The sequence below is a fragment of the Vanessa tameamea genome, chromosome 5, assembly GCF_037043105.1.
Source record: "Vanessa tameamea isolate UH-Manoa-2023 chromosome 5, ilVanTame1 primary haplotype, whole genome shotgun sequence".
NCBI classification, from domain to species: Eukaryota; Metazoa; Arthropoda; class Insecta; order Lepidoptera; family Nymphalidae; genus Vanessa; species Vanessa tameamea.
This window is the reverse complement of record NC_087313.1, coordinates 2,471,017-2,484,794: the sequence shown is the minus strand read 5'-3', so window position 1 is coordinate 2,484,794 and position 13,778 is coordinate 2,471,017. Positions and strand designations below refer to the sequence as shown.

The window sequence follows — 13,778 nt, the reverse complement described above, 5'->3', positions numbered from 1 at the left end:
TATTTACAAGAACAATAATTTATCCAATACTGGCAGTTTTCTTAAAGATATGACCTGGTACAAGATGAATGCTAAGCACAAATGAAGCACATAAAACCAAGTGAGGCTCACTCATATTTGATTATGATGAAACACGGTATCCAATTAAGATCCACATATTTTATGTACTCAGACATATGGTTTTTTTTAGACAATATGAAAGCATTTATCAAATAAACTTTTACACATTAACAAACAGCGCATACGACAGCACCCCATATATCCTTTTTATACAGATAAATATAAATAAATAATTTGATAAAATGTGAGTACACACTTCAAAATTCCAGACTCCGGATTATTACGGTTACTGAGAACTTTTCGACAGAAAAACACAATAACTTCTCATCAGCCCAATCTGGGGATTTGAAAATAGAATCACAAGATCTGTGGCCATATATTTAGCCAGACCGACCAGTTACTATGGAAACTAAGACTGGCCACGCATACTTTCTGCATTATTAGTATCTGTATTACATTCGAATAAAACAACTGACACTTTTGAATCTTTTTGAATTTTAACAACTTCTTCCGAAGTTACATCATGTGACCTCGTGCTATAATTATACATGGTGTGTCAATATTTGCTCGCATCTAGTTTTATATAAACCGACAATCAGTTATTGGCTTAGCCGAATCAATCAAACCAAACATACGAGTATTTATGTAGTACGATTAAAAATACCTATTCTATTTTTTTCTTAATTATCAAATAATAGTACAAAAATGTTAAAAACATTTTTAGTTTGTTATCCTGATGATCAAAATTATTAAATTAATGTAATGTCCATCGGTTTTTAGTACGTGTGCTAATTTTCAAATTCATCACAGATTTATTGATGATCCTGAAAATCACGTAGAAATATTTACATTACATGGATATAGGGTAAGCTAAATAAAATAGCTAAAATAAAACCGTGTTGAATTTTTTTTTTCTGTATATATTGACGTACGAAATGAAGCGAAGAAAATATAAGCTTGTGAATTTGAATTTTAAATGCTATAATATTTTCTCGGTCGTGTACAAATATGCCTATTCGTTTAATTTAATTGTGTATTTTCACTTGATATGTTATTACCGTGAATCATACCAATGTCAATATTATTCATAAAATCAAGATATATTTTGCTTAAGGAGGCTCTTAGGACGGCTTGAATCGTAATTTTACATACATATTTAATTAAGACGTCATTTCGGTTACTTATCCAGTTTAATAAAAATCCTAAACAATGTTGATGTTTACAGAATCATGGAGAAGGAGGACAGCTTCCTCACCAAATTCGGTAAAGGAAGTCAATATTAAGCGAGATTAACTAACTGTTATAGTGCAGGATTATATCTGCACTATAATAGCCTATACTCCCTCTCTTTCTATCTTATTTTCTTTTCTTTCTTTCTATCTATCTATCTCACCATCACCATCTATCTCACCGATGGTCCGACTCGGTTTTGAGCTCAGGACCTCGAGATCTACTGGATCTTATAAACTAGGCACTAGACCAATGAGAAAGGAAGCCAGAATATTTATTTAATTCCATTGGAATAATAAAACGATTAGTGGAAGCCTTATAACTGTAGATTCTTATTATTGCGTTTTGAATGTACGTGGTCGCTGCATTTCTTATATTAAATATTTCCTTGCTTGGTGAAAGGATGGTACAATGACGAATTTACTTGGTAGTAGTTTGTGGGTACCATTCACTCATGAGACATCCAACCGTAGCAACAGTATTTTGTACAGTCATGTTCCACTTTCAAAGGTATAACTATAGGCACAAGGGATATAAGATCTTACTGTTCAAGGTAGGTGGCGCATTGGTAATGTAAAAATAGTTAATATATCTTATAATGACGATCGTTTTCCCGTCCGCCTTACTCTATAAAAAACTCCCCTCTACCAAAACTTCAATAAAAATCTTTAAGAAAAATCATTACATCCCAAATCAAATACTGCCATGGACCACGTTGTTTACGTCGCCTTCTTATAAGGAACGTGATATTAGTCGTTGAACCCAAATCCTCTACTTATGTAGTATGTCACGTTTCTTGAGTAACTTTGACTATTTCGCATCCAACGATGACCAATATTGGCGCACGTCATATAATCATTGGACAACGGACAAAAGCGCCAACTTCCAATATAAGTTTCAGGATTCGTTGTTGATAACCAAGTTTATTTGTCTATATAATATTGTGGGCGAATAATCGTCGTTGGTTATTGTATATTAAAAAGTATATAAGAATTGAGATATATAAATCTTTTATACCTTTGATAAATACATTTCCAGGTACTACTAGTATTCGTATCATAATAACCCTGTTATCATATAATATTAAATAAGAAATTCTTGTATATTACATTTATTTCGTGCATCTTTGAATGGGCTCTAACGATTTCGCTGAAAATTTGTATAATGATAAGTATTTTGCTTTTTAAGTTTATCTATAAGATCTCCTGTTTGTTGCAAACGCATTTTACTTAAACAAAGAGTTTTTATAACTTATTAATTGTTAAAGTCGGCCATGTACTACAAATTATTTTTAAAATAAATGATAATAAAGAACGGTTTCACCCGTGGTCATACCCACGACTGAAACCGTTCATTAGATAGGTGATCGTTTTACAATAACATCGACTTTTAAAAATAACAATATCTGGCGTTCTGATGATGATATGAGATGAAGATAATAAAGTATATAAAACAATAGCAAATGTATATATGCGTAAAGACGTAAGCACATACTTGTGGATTTGTTGCTCATTCCGACCGCTTTAAGTCTCCTTTTACGTCTTCCTCACGTTTACACCTGTTTTATACCGGTTTTTTTTTTTACGACGTTCATTATTAACAGGTCAAGACCTAGTTTTGTGTGTAACTTATGTGTCGTAATATTTCGTTGAATTAAATATAAATATAATATAATATATAAATATTGGACAACATCACATACATTACTCTGATACCAACGTAAGTAGCTAAAGCACTTGTATTATGGAAAATCAGAAGTAACGACGGTACCACAAACACCCAGACCCAAGACAACATAGAAAACTAATGAAATTTTTCTATATCGACTCGGCCGGGAATCTAACCCGGGACCTCGGAGTGGCGTACCCATGAAAACCGGTGTACACACTACTCGACCACGGAGGTCGTCATAAATATCAACAAAATTCTTTGGACACTATGAAAGCAAGATTTCAAAGTCAAGCTTGTAAACCGAGATGGAATTCTTAATGTAATTATCATAATAACATTGTAATTGCGAGAGTAATTATGTTCCTCGGATTGTGACGTCATCACGTCTAAGCTACTGAACCGATCGTAACGTGAACTGAAATAGAGCTAGTCTTGGATTTGAACTAAGAGACTTTCGGTTATCATTAAAAATACGATACTTATAAGAAAACTAGTTTTAGGGGTTGGTTGTCATATGTTAGGTATAAAAAGGATTTAATGTCCTTCCTTGGACTTTCGGACTTCGGTTTAAAATAAAAGTTCAAATCATTATATTATTAATGGTTTGAGTGGACAGCGTAGCAGCCAGACATACAGACATACTTTTACATTTATAACATTAGTATAGATATAACATGGCGAGATTGCCCAGTGGTTAAAACGCGTGCATCTTAACCGATGATTTCGGGTTCGAACCCAGGCAGGCACCATTGAATTTTCATGTGCTTAATTTGTGTTTATAATTCATCTCGTGCTCGGCGGTGATGGAAAACAAAGTGAGGAAACCGAACGAAACGAAATTCTGCCACTTGTGTATTCCACCAACCCGCATTGGAGCAGCGTGGTGGAATATGCTCCAAACCTTCTCCTCAAAGGGAGAAGAGGCCTTAGCCCAGTAGTGGGAAATTTACAGGCTGCTAATGTAATGTATATATGTATAGATATAAATTTAACGAAGATACATTCGCGTAGAATAATTAGTAGGCTATCTCTCAATATGATGTTATGTAGTATAATTATACACTACATAGCATCTAACTGCAGGATCTAGGAGTCCTGTGCGTTTAATAGTCCGCGTAATTAGAAAGGTGTACCGTTACAATACTCAGATTGTAACTGTACACCATTGTAAGGGGCACATTTCATTCTGAGGCATGGGCGAACATATAACATTTCACATGGATGAATCTGCGCGGAGCAGTAATTATTTATTGGTTTTATATTTTTTTTATATGGCTTTTAACGGTAACCAAGGTAAAGCTGTAGTCGTTTGAGGCTGTGAGGTGTACTCAGTATTATGTTGACAAAATTAGTCAACAAACTGTAGCAACGTTTTGATTAAATTATATGACAAAAGGTATCTAAGCCTCATTGTACATCTTATATTATGATTCTTTTATTCTTTAGTTTATCTTCTTCGCGACTTCGCCCACGTGCAGTGGGGAGGGGGGGGGGGTGAGTGTTAGTTACTTTATGACATTTTATTTACTCCTGTCTACGTATATGTAAAATTTCACGATGATGGGTTAAGTAATTAAGTCGTGAAAGCGTAACAAACGTTATAAATACAATATTAGTATAGTTAGCAACGTATATTTGTAACGATAACTAAGCGAAAGATAAATAAAACGAACCCCATCGATAACTCAAAATTTATTGAAATATTTTTTCTACTAAGATCATAATTGCTCAGTAAAGTCAGTTAGAACTGTGTTAATGGTTTCAAACTTATCAACGTAAATCCATTACGCCTTAGAGCGGCACCACACTTGTGACCCAATAAGCCGATGACACACCGTGACAAGCTGATTGAGGTCACAAGGCTCTACATCGAATATTAGAAAACGAAGCAAATTTTACGAGGTACATAGCTCTAGTTATGGAGAGGAATATTTCATTATGTTTAATAAATTTGTTTGTATTAAATTTGGTATACGGACAATGCGTATTTCAAAAAGTCATGACACGCAGTCCATAGGAAAATACTTTACATAAATGGCCTTTAATATTGAAGGTTATTATACGTACGTATACGCAAGGTTATTGTAATATTTTATGTATGTGTAATAAAAATATATTAAAGTACAATTTTAAAAGATTTTAAATGTAAGCCAAGATAGACTACCCATTTTACGTGAAATATTTTACGGAATAATATTGTGCGCAAACACAAATACATTTTGAATTTTTTGTTTCTGATAATCCGTTAGTATGGCAAATTCGACACGGTTATTTAATAGCTTTTAAAAGCTTAAGGTGCAGTACCAACGCTACCAGTGCAGGACCAGCTAGTAAGCTGCAAAGACTTTCAATATGTTTAAAATTGTGGCGAAATCTGAGTGAGTCCGGCGAGGTTCTTTCGCATGTATACAAATTATACAAATTGTCGATATAAACTCGCATCTGCGGTTACAGTATACGAAATACGGAACCATCTTTATCCCTTAAAAAACCTTAAAAAAAGTGAAACTCGCGCAAGAACTATTCCCTCTTTAATATTTATTTTATATTGGTTTTAATATTTGTTGTTATAGCGGCAATAGAAATACACCAATGTGAAAATTTCAAGTGTCTAATTACAACGGTTCATGAGATACTGGTGACAGACGGAGTGACAGACAGCTGGACAGCGGAGTGTTAGTAATAGGGTCCGTTTTTACCCTTTGGGTACGGAACACTAAAAAATAACAAAAACAAAATGACTTCGAATATTACTCTGTGAAATTAAATTCGTAAAATTGTAAATATTTTTTTGTTTCAGAAGGCATACGTTTCGTTCGGTCCCACCAAACCAACAGAAACAGGCACCAAACGAAAAGTGTGCCTTCTCAAACAAAAAAATTATTTTCCAAATCAGTTTACAAGTCACGGAGTTCTGAGGTAACGACGTAAAAAAATAAAACCCATTTGAGAACTTCCTGCTTTTTTAGGAGTTAGTTAAGAAATACTACATTTTTATTTGCGCGTTATAAGCCTAACAGGTAAACACTATTCGAATATATCATAGAAGATAAATTATATAAATTATTACTTGTGACATTGAGGCAGTCATTGTGAGATAACTTTACGTTTTAACCCTAACCAAGATATAAATCATTGGAGCAGTAAAAAAAAAGTATTCTAGATTTTTCTAGAACACCTCTAAAACAACATTGTAAAATCTACGTAGTTGAACATTTAAGAGAATCGAAATTTATGAATAAAAGCGTTTTAAAAATAAGCTGTTGTATAAAACATTTTGTGTCTTTGCTGTTGACATTTGAAGAGTTCCTTCGTCAGGTTCATATTAAGATTAGATAAGAGTCGATCATGCTTACCATACAAATGTATTGTTATTAAAATTGAATCGACATTTAAAATTACAACTCCGTAGGATACGAGGTCCTGATTCTAATTCAGTTTGCAAGATTAAACCTAAACAAACTGACAAACATTGCAAGTTATATAAAAGCCCGTAGAAAACGACGCCATTTTGAATGTATTGCCAAGTAAAGCAAACCAGGTCAATAGCACAAAAAATATGAATACATTAAGCTCTTTTTAAATGGTTTGCTATCCGGACGTACCGTAACAGCGAACTCTGACGTAGCAGAGTCAGGCCGTTAATCCCTTAATGCCCCGGATACACGTGGACGTATGATAAACGGTTGCCTCATTCGTGACCTAATAAACTTGTGTCCAACCCTATGTCATTCATCTTAGATTAGAGTCCATTTGCATATTAATACGACAATGGACCTAATTTAGTTCTTTTCTTTACAAAAATGTGTTTATATATTTTTTGATCACGCGATATAAACTTTAGTAAGAGTAACCACTGAGTTTCTTGGAGATTATTCTCAGTACAATCAACTTTCTGAACCGGTGGTAGCTTTCAACACTGAAACATGACGATTCAAAAGTGCTCCTAAGAGCCTACTTGAATAAAGAATATTTTGATTTTGGAAAAGTGTTTTTTGTATGTACAGTCAGAGTAAGAAAACCTTCGTTAGTTTTCAAATTCATTCCTTTTTCAAGTCATAAACTCTTAGTATTTTTTGAAACAAAAGCACTAAACAGACAACTGCATATAAAATTAAACATTGCTTCAGAGGAACCGACATATGCTCTCGCCTTGTTGGATCAGTGCGACAGCGACTACAAGCTGTGATTGATACGAATGGCGGATATACTCGTTTTTAATAAAATGAATAAATTTTACCATAATTACTATTTATTTTTACTATTTTATTTACTACTTCCGTCCTGCGGTTTCACCCGCGTTCCCGAAAGATTTTATGTTTTCCCGGGATAAAAAGTGTCCAATATGTTATTCCAGTACATGTTCTATATGTGTGCAAAATTTTATCCAAATCCGTTCAATATTTTTTACGTAAAAGAGTAACAAACATCCATCCACATCTCAGAGAAATCAGCCAGATCCATACACACTCACTTTCGCGTTTATAATATTAGTAGGAAGTAGGACTACTACTATGCACTCTCTTTTATAAGAGACAAGACAATGTCCTAATCTCCGATGTTACACGAGCATTCACGACGGACTATGAGGTTTCGTGAAAAGTTGGTAATTGTCATCCCGATTGACGGCTTCTTCTTATTATTATTATAGCTTTTAAACGCTATTATAAACTTTGCTAGATGCGACTCATAATGACATTGCGACGCAATATGTCTTACCCAATCGGTAAAGCAGGTTATCGCTCATACTGAGCACACGAAAATAGATCTTAAGGAGACAAACCTTTTCTTACCCCGACTGTACATATGTATATAGTTAGTATATTATGCAATTGCATAACATTAGTAAATAATGTGAGACTTGACAAAGAAATAATAATATTTATTTTAAAAAAAATACTTATTCAATAAAAAGAGTATCGTCTAAATCATTTCCGGGTAAAGTCGCAATATATAAAAAAGAAAATGAATAGAAGAATTGATAACCTCTATCTTTTTGAAGTCGCCTCATAAGTATAAGGAAAAACAATATTTACTTGGGATACAGTAAACAGTAATATAGCATGCAAAACTTTTATAACACAAAATGACGCTACAAAAATGTACATGTATCTTCATATACCACTAAAATATTAACAGATTGATGATAGGGTTACAGGTTCGTATGGCCGCGCCTTCGTATTCTCTATGCTATAATTATGAAAACCTCGTCAATTGAGTGACTAGTTATTAATCGGCGGAGTCCAAGGTCTTGGGTTCAAACCAAAAGTGGGGCGTTTAGAAGTTATTGAGTTTATCTGTCGAGGAATTCTCGGTCGGTTCGGAAAGCACGCTATGAATGAACCTGATGTTTTGCTTTTTACGATCGTGTCCGATTTGCAGTCTCTTCGAATTATAGAAGGGAAAAGAGAATAATCTTGTGTTTGCGCATATATTTGTGTACTATGAAATCACACATCTTTACACGTAGTTTTTTTTTATGGAATACTCGTAGTTAGAAAATTAGTAGGAGGCTCAATTGATGGTAAGTGATTACCACCGCCCATGGACATCTGCAACACTGGGGGCCTTACAGGTGCGTTGCCAGCTTTAAAAGGATGTAAGTGGAGCATTAATGATGTAGGAAATAGTTAGAATTTCATACAGCGCCAATGTCTATAGGAAAGGTGACCTTGATTAGTGGGATCTGGCGGATGATTTGCTCGTCTACCTATCTATACCATAAGAATTTTGTATATATCTTACTTTAATATGTACACTATAAATTAAATTATATACAAATGTATATAATAACCGAATCCTAATCTTAGGGATCTTAATACAACTCGCCTAAATTATTTTTTTGTAAACTCTGACGTCTAACAAGCAAAGTTGCTGTATCACCCAAATAACTTGCAATATACCGACGTCGTGTATTGAGGCCGCATTCCGTTTTTCCACATACGCTTGAGCCGATGCCGGTAGGTTCACAAATAATGGGTAAAAACTGTTGAAAAAATTTCTACAACATGCTACAAATTTCTTTGTAACAAACTTTTATTAGTTGTTTTATGGGTAGAATTTTTTTAAACAATAACATGTTTTCGTTTGATTTTATGTACTGTTTCATGAGTTCAAAAACGTTCGAATGAAAATACATGTGAAAACTTATTAGATTCCTAGAAAATTTAACTTAAAGAGTTTAGTTTCAATTAATGAGTATTCCTTTGTAAGTAGCTTAAGAACTGTTTGAGATAAATTAATTGAAGTGGAAAAAAAAATTAAGAAAAAAATGCCCATTGAAATTTTGTCTCAGTTATATTCGCCGTAGTACAAGTAAAGTATAATGCCTTTAAACGTAACAATGTTATGAGATTATAACCAAGAATCACTTTAGTTAACCTGATTATGGTCAACTTGGCCAAGTATGTTCCAGATCAGCTGGAATCCAGAATGCCACGAAGACTAATGACACCAAGGAAGCACACACTACTCAACAACAGTACGCAACTCTATAAAAATGGTGGAAAAAAGGAAATACTGAGTTTCTTGCCGGTTTTTCTCAGTAGAATCTATAAAAATATAGAAATATTTTTATTATATTATTTATTATTACTGCTGGACTACGGGATCCTTTCCTTTTGGGGACAGTTGTAGAATTTTTCACCACCCTGTTCCGATGCGGGTGAATAAATACTTGTTTGACATACTTTCATCCAACACATAGAACTTTCCTGGAGATGTTTTTCTTTACCGCTGAGCCCGAAATAAATGATAAACACAAATTAATCACATGGAAATTCAGAGGTGTTTGAACCCGGATACTTCTTTTAAGATTCACATGTCTAACGAATGATTCTTACGTGGCTCTTACACACGTAAGGCGAATGTTCTTAAGTTAATATCCCTGAAACAACATTAACACGCAAGGGCGAAAGTTTTGTCGACTTTAAGACCGAATCGTTAGGAAATGTAAATTGTGCCATAAAGTTTTGCAACTAATGAGCGTTAAACTAGTTTATTTAATATTTCTGCTATGAATTATTCAGATATTCATATTCTTTTATTCATTGCTTTAATCTCTTTACAATCTACTTCGAAATTTAAAAGTAGCAAATCTTCAAGATTGTTTTTTTTTTTACGACGCGGAAAAGCGGAAATTGACCGCGATCTAAAGCAAATCACCGACTTATTCCAATCAGAAGAATTCACAAGAATAAACAACTTTTACATCGAATTGACTTAATATTATTGGTGAAGATCTTAATAAATTTGAATTAAAATACCGGTTTGAATGTCAGCGAGGTTGTTATCGGAACTTTTGAAATAAAATTAAAGTGGATATGAGGACCTAAGTGGAATATTTGTATAATATAAATAAATGTACCTTTTACTCAGGAACTATTTGTACATCATAATATAGTAGATCTTTTACCAAATAATCGAAATGAATAAATCTGAGATAAGCTTATTTTTACTCTAGAATAGGGTATAAATTATTAATCGATGCGTCAAATTTATACATAGAATATTATTTGGAGCAAAATAAATATTTTTTATCTTTTTGTGCTAAATAAGCTTAACAATACTGTTTTTATAACATACTAGCAAAAGCGAATTGTAAAGGAATTCAGTGTTGGAATGTTGTAGCGCCATCTAGCGGCGAGAATACTACAAAGTGGATAGTACATAAGCCTTCTCCATGAAAAAGTAAGATACAATTGTACAATATAACAAAATATGGATTTGTTCATTTCAAAGTTTATTTCGTCCTTTTTAGAACACTTATATAAAAAATTGGTTTGGAATATTTTTTTATACTATTAATTAATTTGCTTTTTATTTTTTGGTCATATATTTATTGCTTTTGATTTTATATTTATTACATTCATTTTTATTAATACATAATTGTCAGTCGCGTGAGACTCTTAAAACTATAAAAATTAGTCAAAAGTACTAAAATTTTCTATGTCGAAAGCTCATTGACATTGATATGTAATATTTGACAGCACGCCTAAAGGCTATAATAGAGTAGAATCTCTACCGGAAGTCTCAAAAGTAATAATCAGTATATAACACGTTTCTTCTCCACAGAATAAACATTCTTAACGAAACGATTCAAAAGCGCTTGTATATTGTTCATATACTTAAACTAAAACTACTCCGAGTTCTTAATAGTATATCATGAACTTTAGCATAATGAATATAGGTTTGTTTAATCAGGGGTGTAACAGTCAATCTGATGACTGAACTCCTAAAATAAAGAGATAAAAAACGATTGTACGCGTGAAAGACAGTCTGATATAATATGTAGGTTATTTTGATTTGATTGTTTTTCTTTGAATACATACTTGAAAGCTGTGGTTTGCGTTACTGATGCTGCACTCTGCAAATGTTGCGTCTTCTAGTTCGTGCTCGTCCCAAAGTTGACTCTGTAATAAATAGATACATTTAATTGCTTTGAATTAATCTTTACTTTACGCAGTATGGATAGAATAGGATTAGTTAATTTATTTGGATTAATTTCACCCGTAGAAAGCGGAAGGTAAAATTTGTTTGTTTGTATGTAGGAAATAATCGCCGGAACTAATGTTCTGATTGTACTAAAATTGTAAAAAAAATCACTCATAGAAAGCTATATTATTTCTGAATGCTATATAATAAGCTATTAATTATATATATATAATATCATCTTCTTTATTAATGCATTGCAACCGTGCGGAGCCGGGGCGTCTCGCTCTGTAGGTGTATTATTGCTATATTATAATTTTAATTATTTGAGGATCTAAGACATGAGCATTGTTAAAAACAAACTATATTTAACGAACCAATCATTTATGAAACGAACACTAGATAGAAATTTAAAAATATCAAGTTTGTGTATTTCATTAAGAATGAATTGTAAAACGAGAGAAAAGAACGATTCTACTCAAGACGCCGCTTGGATTGCTTCAACTTAAAGAGTAATAACTTGAGAAGTCTTTAGAGTTGGTTAAAAGAACAAACTCAAAGGACATCACAAAATAGAATCGGGAAATGTCAGGAAAAATATACAAATATGCAATATACGTAAATACGAGACATCGTCTATAATAATTCCCTGAATTCATTCCATATCGTACAGTCAGGATGGCCGAGCGGTCTAAGGCGCTGCGTTCAGGTCGCAGTCCACTTCTGTGGGCGTGGGTTCGAATCCCACTTCTGACAAAGATCTTATTCAACTACAAATATTTTTTTTTTTAAGAATCGATTTTGTCCTCAGTGTAACCTATTCATATAAAATCATAACATTAAAAGTAAACACGCATCAAAATGAAGTTTCCAATATTTCACAAGTGAGGGTGCATCATAACAGAATAGCATTGTTGAAATAATCAAGTTAAGTTTTTTGATTTTGAACTAAAATGACGTGAATATATTTGCATATAAATTTGTAATGTTAAATCGTAATTGTCGTACTGTAATGTAATGTAATGGGTAGCTTTAGAACTGCAGATCCTGAGCTCCTAGGTTCAAATCTTGGGTGAGGCTAACAATATTCATTTTCAATAGCAGCCCGTAGATTGTACAGCACTTTACACTTCTGAGCCTCAACAAGCTAGTACAGCCTTTAAAACCTGAAATTTATCCGGGCTTATCGGATTTGACGTCCAATCGGAACGAACCATCGAGAATTTAGTTTTAGTACTTGCGTTCAAGCTTGTGCACTATGTTGAGAATCTAAATCAGGATTAATCTAAGTCAGGATTTTCAATTATACAATATTAAATTAAGTCTAGAAGCCGATTATACAATTGTGGAATAATATATGGAATAGTTTTTAATTATACGACCTATAAGAACATTGTGTATATAAATTAATATTAAACTGAAAAAGCTGAAATATAGTTGGACAAACAAAATCTAATAATAATATAAACATTCCAGTTTGGTTTGATAACAAACACAAAACCTTTAAAATATACCGATATGATTTTATATTCGTAGAACACTTCGTAGCACGTTCACTAAAGCGTCGCGACCGTAGCACGTGTCGTAGCAATGCTACGCCATGTGTAACTAAGCGAGTTTTGGACATTTCTTTACATACATACATAAAAATGGTCATTACGAATGACAATTATGCAGTGGCGATCATTATTTTATATCGATTTGTTATGAATATTTATATTAACTAATACAACAACCCTTCTACGCGTGTTAGCTTGTGCGTATACATTTGCTGAGCTCTCATTGGTTAACCTAACTACAAAGCGGTTAAAATATGATTCAAATACTTACGCAACCCCTTTCAGTAGTCACCGAAGCGAAAATATCTGCGCTTGAATGACCGATTGAAGCGTAAAGATCCTTTGAATCTCTGTATCAAATTATAAGCTTTTCTCAACGTTCCGGGTTCGCAAACGTTTTAAAAGTTAACGTTTTAATCATTTAAACAATAATTTATTAAATTTGATATTATCCTTTATATATTTAATAGACATATTGAACTCGAACCCTATGATGATAATAATATAATAAATAATATAGATAGAGAATTTACAAACAAATACAGAAACAACTGTCTGACAACAACCTTTTTGCAACTAACTGAATTCCCTTACCCCATCATGTCATATGAATATTAAAAACATATCCAGTTCTAATCTATAGATTATTCTAGAGTAGAATATTGTGAAGTAAATAGAGTTCTAACACTGTCCTCCTAGACACAACTTCGATTGGAGTAAACGACATATTTATTTAATTATTTAAGTTAAATAACTTGTTTACATATTAATATTTTTGCCTAAATACATATTCGTCTGAATTATGTATTCGTATAATTGGCAGCCCTA

General features: G+C 32.9%; 1 protein-coding gene and 1 non-coding gene across 2 annotated transcripts in view; one reads left to right on the top strand and one right to left on the bottom strand.

Annotated features, from left to right (window-relative positions):
- Positions 1 to 13,778, bottom strand: part of LOC113392720 (uncharacterized protein) — a 173,308-nt gene that overhangs the window by 43,701 nt on the left and 115,829 nt on the right. The window contains exon 3 of the mRNA XM_064220783.1: positions 11,292 to 11,372. Coding sequence (XP_064076853.1) covers positions 11,292 to 11,372 — 81 coding nt within the window. The remainder of the gene's footprint in view (positions 1 to 11,291; positions 11,373 to 13,778) is intronic.
- Positions 12,064 to 12,147, top strand: Trnal-cag (transfer RNA leucine (anticodon CAG)). The gene has a single exon. It is a non-coding gene; the product is annotated as a tRNA-Leu (tRNA).